The sequence below is a fragment of the Esox lucius genome, chromosome 8, assembly GCF_011004845.1.
Source record: "Esox lucius isolate fEsoLuc1 chromosome 8, fEsoLuc1.pri, whole genome shotgun sequence".
Taxonomy (NCBI): Eukaryota; Metazoa; Chordata; class Actinopteri; order Esociformes; family Esocidae; genus Esox; species Esox lucius.
This window is the reverse complement of record NC_047576.1, coordinates 23747948-23766192: the sequence shown is the minus strand read 5'-3', so window position 1 is coordinate 23766192 and position 18245 is coordinate 23747948. Positions and strand designations below refer to the sequence as shown.

The 18245-nt window shown below is 44.2% G+C and overlaps 1 protein-coding gene across 3 annotated transcripts in view; it reads right to left on the bottom strand.

Annotated features, from left to right (window-relative positions):
* btbd8 (BTB domain containing 8) overlaps positions 1-18245 on the bottom strand; it is a 36784-nt gene that overhangs the window by 5182 nt on the left and 13357 nt on the right. For 2 of the 3 annotated variants that reach the window (XM_020049241.2, XM_020049242.2), the window contains 11 exons: positions 17386-17475; positions 15015-15095; positions 14801-14897; positions 13972-14060; positions 8115-8217; positions 7214-7396; positions 6579-6755; positions 5759-5888; positions 4459-4520; positions 2343-2973; positions 667-760 (listed from right to left, as the gene is read on the bottom strand). In XM_020049241.2, the coding sequence (XP_019904800.2) occupies positions 667-760; positions 2343-2973; positions 4459-4520; positions 5759-5888; positions 6579-6755; positions 7214-7396; positions 8115-8217; positions 13972-14060; positions 14801-14897; positions 15015-15095; positions 17386-17475 (1737 nt within the window). Of the gene's footprint in view, positions 1-666; positions 761-2342; positions 2974-4458; positions 4521-5758; positions 5889-6578; positions 6756-7213; positions 7397-8114; positions 8218-13971; positions 14089-14800; positions 14898-15014; positions 15096-17385; positions 17476-18245 lie in introns of all 3 variants that reach the window. The other variant, XM_020049244.2, reaches the window with a different exon arrangement.

Genomic DNA, 18245 nt, shown 5'->3' with positions numbered 1-18245 from the left:
GCAAAATCAACAGGTTTTATTGAATATGAATTGACAGGGTTTGATAACACTCTTTAACCTCAAATTGTATTTTTTAATTAGTCTTTGCAGATACAGACGGTTGACAAATTAAAGGAAAAACCTAAATAAACGTATAGAGGAACATAAAAAATGCTGATTCTTTCATACAGGTGTACCCCATGATAGAATTAAGCAATTAGCATCCTGTCCTGCTCTGTGTTTAAAAATGCTAAGCTGGCCCAGCTGACTAGATCAAGATGGAAAGAGGAAAGGATCAACAGAACCACTCAAATTGTTGGACCCACTAACCCATTCATTTAAAGAGCTCCAGAGACCAATGCCAGGGCATACTGAAGCTGTTCTGGTGGCCCAAAACCTTACAGAGACACTTTATGCAGATTTTACCTTTCAATTTGTCACGTGTCTGTATATGACAATATAAATAATACCAATATGTAACAGAGGGGGGCAGCAGAGTAGTTTTGACCAATTCTCAGAATATCTTCTCTAGGTAGGTAAGACAGTCTTCTCTAGGTAGGTAAGACAGTCTTCTCTAGGTAGGTAAGACAGTCTTCTCTAGGTAGGTAAGACAGTCTTCTCTAGGTAGGTAAGACAGTCTTCTCTAGGTAGGTAAGATGGAGTGGTTTAGGGTGCAATGCTGCTTACCTGTTGGTCTTTGCATTGTCAGTTTTCTGGGAGGATTTCGTCAGTGGAGATTTGGTCAAAACCTTGGTCAAAACCTGAGTTTTTGGCTTAAGACCTAAAAAACAACATTGTTACAGTGTACTTTAACCTTTAAGAAAAACAGTGATATTTACAGTTGGAAAATTGTTAACTAAGAATGAATTAGAGGAATATGATTCCAGCACAGAGCACAATAGGGATGAACAGAGCACTACAACAGAGACATATTACGAAATGCTCATTTTATTTATTAAATACTTAAAGTAAATCAATTAATTGCAAAGCTTACAGAAACTGACTATATGTGGTTTTGAATTGAATTTATGAGCTAGAGACCAGGAGCTGATATTAGGGCTGTTAAGGGCCAACATGATGCAGATTCACAGGCGGAGAGGGAGGGAGGAAAAGGGAGAGACAGCGAGACGTGGAGAAGATGAGCAGGATAGGGTTGAATGGTTTGGTTCCACGCAGTAAGAGCACAGGGCCCTCTGTCTCCCTCCCAGTCTATTTAGTATGTAAAGGAGACAGGCCGGCTGCAGGCAGACAAGTCGGTGCTGTTATCTGTCTACACACCGCACGACTCCCCAACACCCCCCTGCTTCTGCACACTAGCAGAAACCACCGGGGAGAGACGGAGGGGGGAGAAATGATTGGTCACACTCCTGTGTGTGAGCCGTGTGGTTTTTCAGCTCTGCTGCATTTTTGGGTGGCTGTGGCCACAAAGACTGTGCAAGCCGTAGGGATATTGATTCTGTGGCTCTACACTGAACAGATAGATGAGTGTAAAAGAAAGGAGTGCTTCATAATCAAGCACATTGCTAGTGGATAATGGGTTTCAACTTGAATGCGTGTCCTCCTGAAATCTTAAGGGTTAAAGAGCATAAATGAGACTGCTGCTAAACCTGCGGCTAACCATTTCTGCATCAAGTAAATTGATCTACCTGCCATAAAATAGAATGAATGTCATAACTAAATGAATAATACTAATAATGAATAAATAATGAATTAGCCCTGTTGGCATAAAAGGTCAAAATGAATGAAAATTACGACATTGTGAAATTCTTTTAACGCAACAGGAAAATATCCCCAGTTAGTGGCAAGTTAAAAGTATTTGACGTAAGGGTCTCCCAGCTGGCAACACGAGTTGAACGTCCTAGCAGAGTTATGACATCTTCTGAACCAGGTTTGCCCGCTGGGGAGCAAGGTAATAACACCACAATGTAATGACACTGCATGGTAATAACACCACAATGTAATGGCACTGCATGGTAATAACACCACAATGTAATGGCACTGCATAGTAATGGCACTGCATGGTAATGACACTACATGGTAATGACACTACATGGTAATGACACTACATGGTAATAACACCGCAATGTAATGGCACTGCATGGTAATGGCACTACATGGTAATGGCACTGCATGGTAATGGCACTACATGGTAATGACACTACATGGTAATAACACCACAATGTAATGGCACTGCATGGTAATGGCACTGCATGGTAATGGCACTGCATGGTAATGGCACTACATGGTAATGGCACTGCATGGTAATGGCACTGCATGGTAATGGCACTACATGGTAATGACACTACATGGTAATGACACTACATGGTAATGACACTACATGGTAATGACACTACAGAACAGACCTGGGATGGTGTGGCTGTTGCGTGGACTTCCCGAGCTGTTATCAGGCGAGGCGCTGCCGGATGTGGAGGGGGTGGTGGTGGCAGGATGGGCCGTACTGCTGTCTGCCCCCTGAAGAGAGTCACTCTTCCCTGCTATGCTCTTCTGCAGCTTCCCTGGCCTGGCCTGAGCTGTTGAGGCCACGCCCGAGGTAGAGGTCTTGGGCCTGGCTCCGGGGTTTGGCCTCTTGTCTGGGTCTTTAGCCCCTTTTCCTCCCGATGGGGAACCTCTGGGTCCATTTGCAGCGTCTCCCTCCCTCTTAGCCCCTCCCGGGGCAGCTGCACCATTCAGCACTGGTTTGGGTGTGACAGAGCTTGCCGTCTTTGCCTTGGCTGTTGTGCTCCGGTGCTCACCTGCCTGCTTAGCCTTGCTGTTCTTTACCTTGGATGGGTCGCTATCTCCAGGCTTGGAGGTCCCTCTGGCTGTGGTAGATGGGAGGCCTGGCGTCCCCAGCCCGTCTGACTTCATGGTGGCTGACAATATAGCCGCAGTGGAACTTCCTGTTCCAGTGTTTCTGATGACCCGATTGGTCCGTTGGACAGGAGGGCTCTCACACAAAGCTGCAGAACCTAAGGGGCATCTTAGCTCCCTTGGCTGTTAAAGAGAGAGAGGAAAAAATAAAAAAAGGAAAATTGAGAAGTAACACCCGGGCTCTTCAAAAATCTGAAGACTGAGAAGTCTGGCTTAACCTGTAACTACCAGCAAGAAACTGATTAGTACTGATTTAGAAGACTACAGTGTTTTTTAAATGATTGTACGATCAATGTGATGAGAGGATCTGCTAAATTATTCACACTGGATAATACTGGTGAGGATGGAGCTGTGCTGTACTCTGGGTTGTAAAGCCAAAGCCACCCCATTCTTCATAACACCCACCAGATGTCTGCCCTGTGTTAGTCAGCCAAGGCCCCGTTCAAAAGTCTAGGAAACATGCTGCCATTTTAGACGTAGGCAAGCAGAGGGAAGTCCTTCTGGGCTCTCGCGCCGCATCACAACAGCTCCTATTGGCACTCAGGTCACACCCATGAACGACCCTCTGCTTGCCTACGTGTGTGTGTGTGTGTGTGCTCTTGCGTGCGAGGCCGGCCCTAAGGTTTCCACCATTCACATATATGAGACGGTGTGCAGTAACTTAGATGAGGGATGAGCAACATTACTGGGGGTGGGGGACAACAAAACATCAGGATACATCATGGGGACACACCGTCTGTACAAACACATCCACACCTGGTGGACACACCATGTAAGATTTATTTACCTGCAGTTTGAACTTGTCCTTGACCAAAAGGCCGTATAAATTAAGAAAAATATCTGCAATTCTAAACATTTTGCCAAAATGTGATATGCCACGTTAATGTTATGGATGTTGCGATTGTATGACTAATTTCATAAAATTGCTATGGATGGAAAACTAATTGAATTCCTCAATTTCAAATACAACAATAAAACCATTGACAGTGTGTGTAGGATGTGTGTTGCATTGTTTGTGTTAATTTTTGCACAGTCCTTATGTGTCATAGAATTAGGACTGTAAAAATACCATGCGACAAAAGATTTTGCATTGCTACAGTATATAACTATTCTCATGCAAATGTACTTATTTAGCCATCCCGTGGAAAGAAATGTGCAGTCTTATAGCAGATGTACTGAAATTGCCATGTGGTGTAAATAAATGTTTGCTGTTAGCCTTGAGAATTCAAAGTGATTAATATAACCAATAAAGGGAACATGGTGAAGGTATATATTAGCTAACAGTTAAAAAACTGCTAATGCACTACATAAATGCAGAAATTGTCCATTGTATTCTACTATGCTAACTATTCTGATTAAGTTAAAATAGAAACTGCCCATCCCTGACCTAGATCATCATCACCATGTTACATGTACTTCATGTAGCACTAGAGTCTCACACTCACAGTAAAATGAGTCAGTGCATTCATAAAATGGAAACATCAAAATCATTACACAGATTTCTGTGTTATAAATATGTAAATATCACATCGTTCTATTTTAACCAATACAAGAGGAATAAAACAATTGTTTTTAAGTCAAATAATTTGTTTTAATCCTAAACATTACCTGTGAGCTGCTAAAAACTGGCTTTTTCCCAAGTCTTCTACTGTCTCCTTTATCAAGAGCAGCTAGGGACAAGAAATCATGGTTAATACAACACATTTAAAACTGGATTAAACATCCTGTAGTTCCTTGCATTCTTAACACCAGGAGCATACAATTTGATGGACATTTTCATTAGGAAATGTGCCGATGTTGCTCAAATACCAAAGCCAATGTGTCCACTGAAGAAACTGGTGATGGTATGTTGCTATTCCTCTGGAGGCTTACTGATTTTCACTTAAATGAAATACAATAGGTGAAACCGTGCGTTAAAATCCTGATGTGGAGAATCGGCCATTTAATCAATGAAATGTCAGTCAACTGTGACTGGAGAGCAAGAAAATACTTTGCTGCACATCCTTCCATTTCCCCAGAGATGCTCCAAATCAAGACCAAATGGCTGCACTGGAATTTAGTGGAGCGTCCTTGTCTGGGTGTACAGTGTCTGCATTATGTCATTATATTACTGTATTAAAGTATGCATATTAATGCTGCGCCTCGCTGCATATCTGCATGCATTTTGAACTAGGGGCTGTAAAGATACAGATTAAATTACTATGGAATGTCAATTCAAAAAAACTATTCTAAATAATGAATGCAATGTATTTCAACAGATCACAACGCTAGACAGTCAAAACAAGGCAGTGCAGTATTAGTTCTTACAGCATGCATCTAATTATCAGCAGAATTCACAAACAGAAAACGGTTCAACCCTCCACATCTGCCCCATTATTTCAACCCAGACAAAACATGCAGAGTTTGGTGCAGTTAGCTTGTTAGCCTTCACAAAAAAGTCCTACATTCAGGTTGGTTGAGAGAGACTGACTGAGGTACTCAGCCAAACAATAGATGGCCTTCAGGTCGTGGCTATTTGTGTTCTGTTCTGCAGCCAAGATGAAGGCAATTGTGTGATGTTACCCAGAAGAAGCCACATTAACGTATGTCTCAGGGGCTTTGGCCCCTTCCTGTAACCGAAGGAAAACAGAGCCAGGTCTCCATCAAGGTAGCCCCATCCCAGATCCGTTCTGTGTCGTCTCTGTCCATCTCCTACAGTGGCAAGTCGCTCCAAACAAGATCAAACACTGTAAGCAAATCCGGGAGAAGGCTGCAAGCACTCTGCTGTTTGGTTGAAAAAAAACACAAACACACCCTGCAGCCTGCTAATATCCTATCTGAGCTGAGAGGAACTCTCCCCTCTGCATGGAGGGACGGATGAGCCTTCCAGCTCAATGGATTAAAAGATGTTGGTTCTCCCTTCTCCTACCTGCCAGTATCCTGTCTCTGTGCTTGGAGGGCAGGGTCTCCCATCCCGGCGTGTGGCGGACGGCGTAGAACGACTGGAGCAGGAAGGTCCACAGCCGAGTGTGCAGCGCACTAATCTCTCTCCTGAATGGCTGGTTGAGGAGAGATGAGGAGAGGGCAGGGAGGAGGAGAGGGAGAGGGAGAGAGGGAGAACGAGCAAATCAGCAGCTGCTTAAAGGACCAGTCACCATGGTAACCCCCCACCCCCACCCCACCCCTCCTGCAGAATTTACTTGAGCTCCCTTGAGCTAAATGGATGATGTCATCAGCTGAGGCTACTGGAGACTGCTGCCGTTCCCGCCTCCTAGCCTCAACGTTCATATAAAAACAGAGCTGTGGGGTGAGAAGACTGCTGAAACCAGCCCCCACCCCCCGCCGCCCACCCCCAGCATTTGCTTTAACACGCCCACAATCTTCCTCATTCCTCTGGCTCAGTCACACTCTAACCACAACACGGGGAGATTAGAGAAGGACAATCCCATGCCTCATCATGCTCCTTCCGTCTTTAATCCACCTGCTGTATTCATAGTAGGTTGTGACCTAACCCTGCCTGTCCGCCTGCAGCCCAGCAGCCCAGCCAGACCTCTTCACAGCCGGTGGCCTTCAGCGGTGGCACCATGCCTGGCAGTAATTACACAGGGGTAAGCCCTGGAACTGTGAATCACTACCTTTGACCTGAATGTCTGCCTGTCTGTCTGGGTGTATACATATTGGTCCACGAACGATGTAGAAGAAGCCCAATGTCAACAGAAACTGCAGTTGAGGTAGTCTTTTAATTTCACCTGCTCCTCGTCCCTGTGGACCCGTTCCTCCAGGGCTGACCCTTCTCCTTTCACCTCCTCCCCAGCCAGGTGGTCCACAGTGGCAAACAGGTCACAACAGTTGTCCACGGTGAGCCTGTCGCGTATGGCAGAACACAGCTTCTTCAACAGGGCTGGCTCTCGGGTTGACTCCTCACTCTGCAGAGCAAACACACAGTCTCACGGTGCTGAATCAAGCCCATTCAATTCTAGGGTACACATATCCCATCAGTACCCACTTTTTGCGAATGCTGCCTCTGAAACGCGAAGAAACACCCAGCCCCGAAAATACCCTTTCCGGTGCTACACCACAGTCCGCTGATTACAGCACACTGAACTAACCCTATGCAGCTCAATGACAACAGACTGGATTATAATTACATCTCAGTGCCCTGAAAATACATGAAGTGAATCAGACCAATTCTAGAGGTGATCCAGAAACAGCTGTATATCTCTGTGGTAACAGGCTGGGACTGAGTGCCGTGTTACTATCACATTCTGAGGACAGACACCATCAGGACGAAAGAGACGCAAACACCAATAACACAGGGCCGCGTTAAAAAGATCTAGCTGGCTTGTAACTGCGTGTGCGTGTCGTATGTCAGGGCGTCTCTAACCTCTCGTAGGCTGTGAAAGGCCTGTGTGTGTGTCACCCGGGCCAGGTGGGTGACGATGAAAGACAGACACTGGTCCTGCAGCTCTGTGGCCAGCACCACGGTCTGTTTGGCCCACTTGACCTCCGGGAGGATGCCCAGCAGCTGGTCACTGCCACACAGCAGATTCACAACGTTCTGTACCGTCTGGGTGGAGGAAACACGCCATCAACTGGAGGACTACATTCATCAGCGCTCCATGGTTCCGCTTACTCCGGACCCGCACACATGCACGCTCTTGTGAGCTCTTGTTATAGAGCTCTTCATCGTTCCTCTCTCACAGCACATGCAACCACACACGGCGCCTTCTGAAAACATTCAGACCCCTCCGCTTTCTCCACATATTGTTGTGTTACAGGCATCATTTATGATTGAATTTAAAGTGGTGCATCCAGGAGAGGCAATTGAAGAGCAGCCCGGGAACAGAAACAGCTGGTTGTCTCCTCCTGGAGGGAAGCAGGAGGTAAAGACACTGGCTGTCTTCTGATTCTCCATCCTCCCTCCGAGGTGTGGACATGACTGAACAAACGGCAGAAACCCTGTCCAGGCAAAGCCCCACCACTCCAATGATTTTAAACTAATCACGAGGAGTGAGCAAGTACACACCTTGGGAGAAGATTAGAGGCATTTGGGAGGTAGCCGCTCACTCAATTAACCGATTGGCCCCCTACACCAGTCCCTGACAGACTGCACATACTGGCCTCCTGATCATGTCTGCCATAAAGGACTGTTATTTAATAAAGACGACCACGCTCATTTGATCAAGTTTACACTGACTTCCTGTGAGGGAAATATCAAGGATTAAGCACTGAAATGGGAATCTAATTGAGTTGAGGAAGTTGGGGTGTGTGTGTGTTTCACCCACCATGGCTCCAGTCACAGCATTTAGACAGGCTCTCTGGACCTCACAAGGCAACAGGGCAAAGTTCCTCTCTGACCAGCTCTTCACATAGTGCTCAGCAACCCACCTGAAACAGTCAGCCCAAAGAAGCTTTAGTGTCTCTACAGGACATGTTTATTCTAATGCTCCCGACTCCCTGCTCGTTTAACCGCTTTGTATTTTGGTTTCATAGACACTGGTGTGAAGAGAGGAGATAAACAGAGAAAACATGAGGGTCCTGAACTGAATCCCTGGCAGGCAGGGGGTCATTAAACTCCATTAAATATGATGATTTGCACAGCAACATAACAGATAAACACACAGCAAATTGTCCCATGCTGATTTTTTAGTGATAACTATCTAGTGCTTATTCCAGTGTCAAATTAAGTCTGTGTGTGTTCAATGAACAGACTATTGGTGTAACAGAATCCCAGTGTTGTTGTTAACATCCATCGTTGATTGAGAGAGTACTACTTTGTCAGTTTGCAAACTAAACAAATGTGGCAACACCATCTACATTTCCCTTAATGCTTTGTTGCAAGTTGATTTTCAGAATAGTTTGGTTAAATATAATTGATTCCTCATGCATATTAATTATCTCATTAAAACAATTATATTATTTCTAACGTAATCCAATCCATAAGAGGTTGGATTTATTGTGCCCATTATTAAGATGCTTGTTCCAGGCGCCATGATCAGTAAGTATTTTACCATTGCAGTCTTTCTGAATGCAGGATGTGTGTGATAAAAATAGTTGTTAGTTGTTTTTTTTAATTTACACATCACTAACCTGCTTATTGTGACTTGCTTGTCTGGTGTGTTCCATGAACTGTTGTTTTAATAACATCATTTGATTTATTTTGGGTGCAAATTTACCCTTACTTGACAACATTGAAAAATGTCATTGGTACATTGATTAACAATGTAAGAATGCTACGTTTTAATACTAGGAGTCTGAAGGGAATATTTTAGTGTTGCTTTAAAATCTTAAAATGTCTACTCTGTGCAGTGTGGTAACATATCAAATCAACACAATGCTATTGATGGTCCCATATAAACACTTTGAAAGTGTTGATTGTAGCACTCTGAGTGTTAGTTCCAGCCATAAATCTTTCTGCTGTGGCAGAAACAATCCAGTGAGCAAGGCTCAGTGAGACAGCCTACTGTGTGCTGAGGTTTAGCGTCTGTGTTTAACGTCTGGGTGAGTGGGAATTAATGCCTGTGAATCAGTGCGAGTGCAAGTGATTTACAGAAGACTGCTCAGCTTCGTGACCCTAACCAGTTATCCAACCTGACATAATAGGGAGAGCTGCCAAACGCCTTGACACTCTAATTGTGTGTTTGTGTCTTCTGCCAAACTCTGTATAAGCAAGAGCAAAATCATAAATGTGCCCTGCTGCAGACCACAGCCCATAGGGTCTATATAGGGAAAATTGTGCCATTTATGACTCTGATCACGGTCACTAACCTTTTTGACCCTTGTCCTGGTGCAAGCAAGAAACTGCAGCAGGAAGTCTCCAAAAGACGTGGCACTGCTACAAACTACAGATCAAATCCTGCTGCCCCAAATCTCCCAGGCAATGTATGGCTGGATCCCAAACGGCACCATATTCTTATTAAAGTGCACTACTTATGAACAGGGACCATAGAAGTGCCCTCTCGGGATGAGGGTGCCATTTGGGACCAACCGTCTCAGTGAAACTGAAGTCGTCCCATCTCAGTTTCTCATTCTCTGCCTCAGGCCCTCAGGGCAGAATGGCCAGAGATGGTTGGTTAGCTCCGGGTCTGAGGAGGGCAAATGTCAGTGCGTCACCACTGAACTTTAAAACACGCTCACACAAACACACACACTCCGAAAGCTTCCCCCATCAGCTGCGGGAAGGCAGCGACCACAGCCTGGCCCACTCCCCCACCCCCACCCAGCTCTCTGCCGCGTTGGCGTCCGCCCTGTATCGCCACAGCTCTGTGCTCCTACCGCAGCTCCAGTCTGCCATCCGCTCAGCATCACAGTTACGGGCGGAAACTGGGCCTGTGTGACAGTGGTCTACTATAAAGGCCAAGTACACCGCAGACCTTGGTAGAACAAGTGGTGTAACACCCAGACAATCCCAATCCTCCTTCGTGCATCAATCGTAGAGTCCATCCTAACCAGCGTCTGTCTGCTGCGGGGGTAATCTGTTTACAGAGAGGGTCAACGTCCACCACCTGCCATCCATTGAGGTCCTAAGTGATTCCAGGCCAAAGGAGCGTTCAGGGAAGACAATGGCTGACCCCGTCCACTCCAGTAACCACTAGTCCAAACCTCTCCTCCACAGGCCGGCGAGGAGAGCAGTGCAGGTCAATCACTACACCACCAATACCTGTAATCGGCATCCTGAAGTGTCAGGAGCACTCAATGAATGGAGAACCATTAAGCTTGGAGTGTCTGTGGAAGTCCCACAAGGAAAAACACTTTGCCGAGCTGCAAGTTATTGATTGGTTCAGTTAATTCTCACGATTAGGGCACCAACCGAGACTTCCTTTAAACAAAGCAAAATTAAATTAGGTCTGCATGCCTGACGTTCTCTATATTTTCGAAAATGACAACTTAGCTGAAATCATACGATAAAATAAATAAAGGATAAAGATATAAATGCCTTTTGTAATGCAAACCTCACATTCTGATTTGAGCTGTTCTATTGTGTGTATCGTACTGCCAGATGAAATCCAAACAGAGTTACTTCAGCCCCTAACAAGGCCAGTATTGATACTATTGTAGCCTCACTTTGTTTTTGGCATCAGTGCAATTTATAATGCAGCTAGTGTTCTACATAGCAAATAAAATGCTACAAGTTCAAAAGGTTTATTTGTCATTTGCAATAACAAGTTATGGCAATGAAATGCTTGGTTTTCCTACTCCCGCCAGTGCAGGTAAAAGTTAAAAAGTAACACTAATTATAATATATAAATAAGAAGATAACACAAACTATCAATAATAACACTACACAAAAAACATGCATCAATAATAATAGCACTACGGTTGTACAGTTGAATAGTTATGTAAAAGTGACAGGTGTGCATGATATGATTGGCAGATGAGCATGATACAGTGGATATAAAAGGTCTACACACCCCTGTTAAAATGCCAGGTTCTTGTGATGTAAAAGAGTGAGACAAAGTTAACTAATGTCAGAACTTTTTCCACCTTTAATGTGACCTATAACCTGAACAATTCAATTGAAAAACAAACAGAAATCTTTGAGAAAAATAAAATAAAATAAAAAAAACTCACAATAACCTGGTTGCATAAGTGTGCACACCCTTAAACTAATACTTTGTTGAAGCACCTTTTGATTTTATTACAGCACAGATTGCAAGGACATCTCCTGTGCACAGCCCTCTTCAGATCACCCAACAGATGTTCAATTGGATTAAGGTCTGGGCTCTGGCTGGGCCATTTCAAAACATTAGTCTGCTTCTGGACATGCTTTTGTGGATTTGGATGTGTGCTTTGGGTCGTTGTCATGCTGAAAGGTGAACTTCCTCTTCAGCTTTCTAACGGACGCCTGAAGGTTTTGTGCCAAAATTGCCTGGTATTTGGAACTGTTTATAATTCCCTCCTCGGTGACTAAAGCCCCGGTTCCAGCTGAAGAAAAGCAGCCCCAAAGCATGATGCTGCCTCCACCATGCTTCAATGTGGGTATGGTGTTCTTTGGGTGATGTGCAATGTTGTTTTTGCGCCAAACATACCTTTTGGAATTATGGCCAAATAGTTCAACCTTGGTTTCATGAGACCATAACGCATTTTCCCACATGCTTTTGGGGGACTTGATGTTGGTTTTCGCAACTTTAGCCGGGCTTGGATATTTTTCTTTGTAAGAAAAGGCTTCCGTCTTGCCACCCTACCCCATTCATATGAAGAATACGGGAGATAGTTGTCACATGTAGCACACAGCCAGTACTTGCCAGAAATTCCTGCAGTTCCTTTAATGTTGCTGTAGGCCTCTTGGAAGCCTCCCTGACCAGTTTTTTTCTAATTTTTTCATACATTTTGGAGGGACGTCCAGTTCTTGGTAATGTCTCTGTTGTGCCATATTTTCTCCACTTGATGATGACTCCTTCACTGTGTTCCATGGTATATCTAATGCTTTGGAAATTATTTTGTACCCTTCTTTTGACTGATATCTTTCAACAATTAGATCCTTCTGATGCTTTGGAAGCTCTCTGCGGACCATGGCTTTTGCTCTGAGATGCAACTAAGAAAATGTCAGGAAAATCCTACTAGAACAGCTGAACTTTACTTGTAATAAATCAGTCACTTTAAATGATGGCAGGTGTGTAGTGACTTCTATTTAACATAAGTTTGAATGTGATTGGTTTATTCTGAACACAGCCATATCCCCAGTTATAAAAAGGTGCACACTTATGCAACCAGGTTATTGTAAGGTTTATTTTTTTTTTCGTCTAAGAATTCAGTTTGTTTTTCAATTGAATTGTTCACATAATAGGTCACATTAAAAGTGGAAAAAGTTCTGACATGATTTATATTTGTCGCATTCTTTCACAAAAACCTGGCATTTTCACAGGGGTGTGTAGACTTTTTATATCCACTGTATAAAGTGTGCATGGGACTATGGATGGAAGGGAGGAGGGGTTCCTGAATTGAGCAGCCTTACGGCCTGAGGAAAGAAGCTGTCCCGTAGCCTGTTCGTTTTGGATGGAATACTCCTGTTCCTTCTGCCTGATGGCAGCTTGGTAAACAGTCCGTGGCATGGGTGGCTGGGATCTGTAATGATCTGTTTGCTCCTCCTCCTACACCTCTCTGTGTAGAGATCCTGCAGGGATGGCAGGTCAGACCTTGTGATCCGCTCTGCTGTTTTAATCACCCTCTGAAGTGCTTTACGGTCGAGGGCAGTGCAGCTGCCATACCAGGCCATGACACAGCCAGACAGGATACTCTCAATAGTTCATCTGAATAAGTTGGAGAGCATCCTAGAATCCATGCCAAATCTCCTAAATCAGCGCAGGAAGAAGAGCCGTTTCCTGGCCTCCTTCACCAAGATGTTAGAGTGATGAGACCAGGTCAAGTAATTGCTGATGTTGACACCAAGGAACCGGATGTTGTGAACTCTCTCTACTGCAGACCAATTGATGTGTATGGGGCCGTGGTCTCCCCACCGCTGCTTCCTGTGATCAACAATCATCGCCTTTGTTTTGCTGATATTGAGCTGGAGGTTATTATCCTGACACCACGAAGTCAGTGACCTTACCTTGTCTCTATAGGCTGACTTTTCATTGTCAGAGAGTGTCAGTGTAACATAGGACAACACTAACACAACCCTCCATCTACACAACATGGGGACATTATGTTGGCCCTCTTCAGCCAACTAACACAACCCTCCATCTACACAACATGGGTACGTTATGTTGGCCCTGTTCAGCCCACTAACACAACCCTCCATCTACACAACATGGGTACGTTATGTTGGCCCTGTTCAGCCCACTAACACAACCCTCCATCTACAAAACATGGGTACGTTATGCTGGCCCTGTTCAGCCCACTAACACAACCCTCCATCTACAAAACATGGGTACGTTATGTTGGCCCTGTTCAGCCCACTAACACAACCCTCCATATACACAACATAGGTACGTTATGCTGGCCCTGTTCAGCCCACTAACACAACCCTCCATCTACACAACATGGGGATGTTAGGCAGCTCTTCTCATACAACAGGTAAAGGCGAGGAACATCATTGGGATCAATACCATTTCCATTTTCTCAAACTAAGATGAAACACCAGTCCAAGTAAAATGTAACACCAACTAGACATAAAAGTCCACATGCTTTGTACACACTCACCTCATACACAGAGTGTGGAGGCTGGGCAGCCCCAGGGTGTGGGTGAGGGACAGGCACTCCAGGATGGTCTTCTGAACACCATCTACAGGCTTTGGTCAGCAGGGGAAACAGACAAGTCTAACAGATAGGATTTCATGACAGGACGGCTGTTCAATTTGACATGGATTGTAAGGGCACTTGCACAAAAAATATATTTAATAAGCTTTGATAAGCTAGTTACAAAACCATCTTTATACTGTTTGAAGTACAGATGGGGAATGAGACACTGGGCACATTGTTTTGTAATAGGAGTGAAAATGGAGAAGAAAAAAAGATTTCTCTTTGTGCCTGCTGTGGGGTAAAGAGAAGCTGCCTATCGCAGGGGGCTGAACACAACACACTATATCAGCTGTATCCAAGGCACATGGTGTGGTAGGAGTGATGAAAGAGGCTGTTCAGAGAACCGGAACACAGCATGACATTGTCTTAAGGGTGAAGGGATGCCTGCAAGGTACAAAACAGACCAGGCAGGCAAGGTACCAAAACTGCACAGAAGGCTGTTCTGTCTTTAGTTCAGAGCAGCTAAATCTGTTCGTACAGATGGCTTCCTCCTGACGCACACTGGGCTAAGACTAGAGGAATCTCTCTGCAGATGCAGGGCTGAGCTATGCCATATATGCAACTCAGGTGAAGTCAGGGAGCTAGGGCTGGTCAGAAAAGCACAGCAATGTTCGGAAGGCGGAAACACTTAAAGGGTCATAATAAACATACAATTCTAAACAAATCATCATACCATTCAGGCCTGTCAAATAAGACCACGTTCACTCTCGAATTCAGTAAGCTTACCTACCTTAGGGAAAAAGCGGCAGTAGTCTCTGGTCAGCACCATCTCCACTACGTCTTTCAGTCCCTCCAGACCCAACATGTCTGCGGCCAACACCACCTGACTGGGTTGAAAGCAGACAGGTGAGGGGAGTGGCTCTGGTTGGAACTGGTAGAGACGGTTAGGTAAGGCAGTGTTGGGGTTGGCGGGGCGGTGTTGGGGTTAGCATAAGAGCACATACCTGGCACTAGCTCTGAGTGGCAGGTCTAATATGGCACCATACATGAACTGTAGGAGAATGTCCATTTCATCTGGACCCAATCTGAAAATAACATCAAACACTGATTACTTCTCAAAGAACCCATCATGCCACTTCAGATCTAACGATTAATCAAGGCCCTGGTGTGCCGTAATGTCTTTAATCTAGAAGCATGTACAAACTATACCCATTACTTTTGCTAAACAGATATGATCAGGTATAAGAGGTTACATAAGAGAACAAATCTATTTACTGAGCCACATGATGTTTTTTTCTCTAAAAATGCCATGGTATGAAAAGAACATCACTAAAACAGGCCTGGGGGTTATTTCTCCCAGAGTCCTCTAGCACAGCCATCGACTATGGTGACAGTGTCATCCCTGCTTACTCTCATATCAGCTAGCCACAAGAAAGAAAACTGACAATAGTCTCCCCGATTAGTTCACAACTCTCAGAGCAAGGCATTGTTGGGGATCTTCTCATTGAAAAATGTCAGAGTACATAAAATCTAGAGAAGACTGTGGAAATCTATAACACTGTATGTGTATATGTATGCAAATGTAGAGTCAAATCCAGAAGTATGGGCACTCCACATAAAAATGAACAAAAATGAATGAACAAAATAAACAGCTGAATAATTACGGCTCAAATGTAGTAGTCACACTTTGGGAGTCGTTTACAATAATTTCTCATACTAATCAAAATGTTCTGTGTATGACTTTTTCTGCAAAACATAGGTTTCAAAATTGTTGGCACCCCATACAATTAATATTTTGTGAAGACACCCCTGGAGTGGATAAAACAACTTAGTCCATTCATGTAATGTGCACAATGTTGGCACACACTTGGACCAGTCGGACCTTGGACCAGTCCTCCATGAATCACATTCCAAGATCCTTGATAGTCTTGGGCTTGCACTTGCGGACTGCCCTCTCCAATTCAGAACACAGGTTTTCAATTGGAACCGAGTCTGGAGCCTGAGAAGGCCATTGTAAAACACTGATTCTGGTCCCTTTTTTGTGCTGATTTTGATGTATGGTTGGGGTCATTGTTAAAATGTTCATTTACTACAAAATGTCAGTCTCCTGCCAGAGGCAACCAGGTTTTGGGCTGAAATATTGTGGTACTTAGTGGAATTCATTATGCCATTGATCTTGGCAACAGCCCCTGGACTACAAGTAGCACAACATCCCCAAAGCATCAATGATCCACCACCATGTTTTACTGTAGGTATTAGGTGCTTTTCCTTGTATGCACTCCATTTTTTTTTACCCAACATGCAAAAGTACAATCTCTGTCTCATCAAACAATTCCAGGGGTAGGTCCAATAACGCTAGGCAAAGTAGTTCTGGCGCTGCAATTTATTGGTTGGGATCAGTTAGGGCTTGTTTCATGCAAACACTTCTAAAGAGCTTGTTGACATGGAGAAGTGATCACTCCAAGATTCCACTGGACTGCCAAGTTCAGAAACTGTGATCTTCAGATTCTTCTCTGTCTCCCTCACCATCTTCCACACTGTGTGAGGGAGCAATATGCAAATGTGACCTCCTCTTGGCAAATTTGCAACTGTTCCAGACTTCTGAAATGTTGATTATTGCCCTGACTGTGCTTTGTGGTATTTTAAATTACTTATGTATTTAAGAATTACTTAGGTATTAAATAATTATTGATGTATTCTTTACCCAATCGGTGTAGGTCAACAACCACCTATCAACAAACAGGTCTTTGGGTTTTACCAATGGCAATGGATGACAAAGGGATATCATATGCATGCAACCTCGTATTTATACACCAGGGAAACAAAAACAGGTGAAAGGCATCAATACAGTTCCTGTAGACGGAGTTCCTAACAGTTCCTTAACACATTTCCTAACCGATGCCCCATTGTTTGGTTTCATGTGAAATAATATTTAGGGTGCAAATGTTCCTACTCAATAAATTGTTTTGGATTTGTGAAATTGTGTTGAGATGAAAGTACATAGCCCCTTATGTTTAAGCATAAAATATATTTTTAGTATTGTTAATTTTTTTTGCGTTCACTTATTTCATGAAGAGCGGCACTACTGGAGTTGACTATGTGTGTCAAACCCCATACAGAGCCAGCTCCATGTCCTGATACATTCACAGCACCCACAGTATGAATTATTAATGTACTACAGCACAGGCAGCAGGCAGCTGCAAACTCCGCCTGTTGTTGGGAGACAATTATATTAGCCTTGTTACTGTTACACCAGGGAGGTGCAGCCAAATCTAAAACGGGACCATAGTCCATAAAACAGAGAAAAGACAGCCATTTGGGTTGCCCCCATATACACTGCAGTAGACAGAAGGCCTGACCTTGGCCAGGACCTACCCCTGTAGAGTGATGCACTGTCTGGAGCTCTCCATCCACGGCCCACAAAGCATGGCTCGGAAATACTGAGACCGTGCACACAGGATCGCCCTAGAAACACACACACAAACATAGACACACGTCATTTCCTCCACCCACCATATTAACATTTCACACCTCAGCTGCATGGCCCGGGTGTGTGTGTGTGTACAGCTAGCCCTGAAGGTACTACCATGGTATGTCTGGTATTTACAACGGTCGAGAGCTGACAAATTGGTTTGGACATGCAGTCACACCAACTGACAAGCGAGCGGACATCAAAGTCCCAGGGTGAAGTCTCTGAACTGAAGACCATGTTTTTACCAAATCTACACTCAACTGCCACTGAGATGGACAGATAGGACCCTGCAGCACAGAGCATGTATTCAATATGACCTTCAGATCATGGCTAGCATCATGACAACTCAGGGACAAACTTTATATTCAGATCTACAGCATTACTCATTAGCTTATTTTGTCATGACTGAGAAAGGTCTCGCCTCCCCCCTCTGAAATAATCAACAACATCAGTCCAAATCTACACATATTATTCTGTGAATAGTGGCTCCACTAGTGTTATTGAGATGCACTAAAGATGTTTCACAGTCAGAGTTCTTGGTGCAGTCCTGTACTCCACACTGAGGTAGCAACTTCAGCAACTGTCTGCTTCCTGGATGGAAAATCCAAAAGTCCTCTTGTGTATGTAAAAACACTGAAACAAACTGCATGCAATGAGCTGTAGAGTCTCTGCTACTATAAATGAAAGGCTTTAGGATGTGAATGGGGAAATATCAGTCTTCCTGCAAAGGTATGTGTCAGTCAATCAGTCTACAGATTTCTTC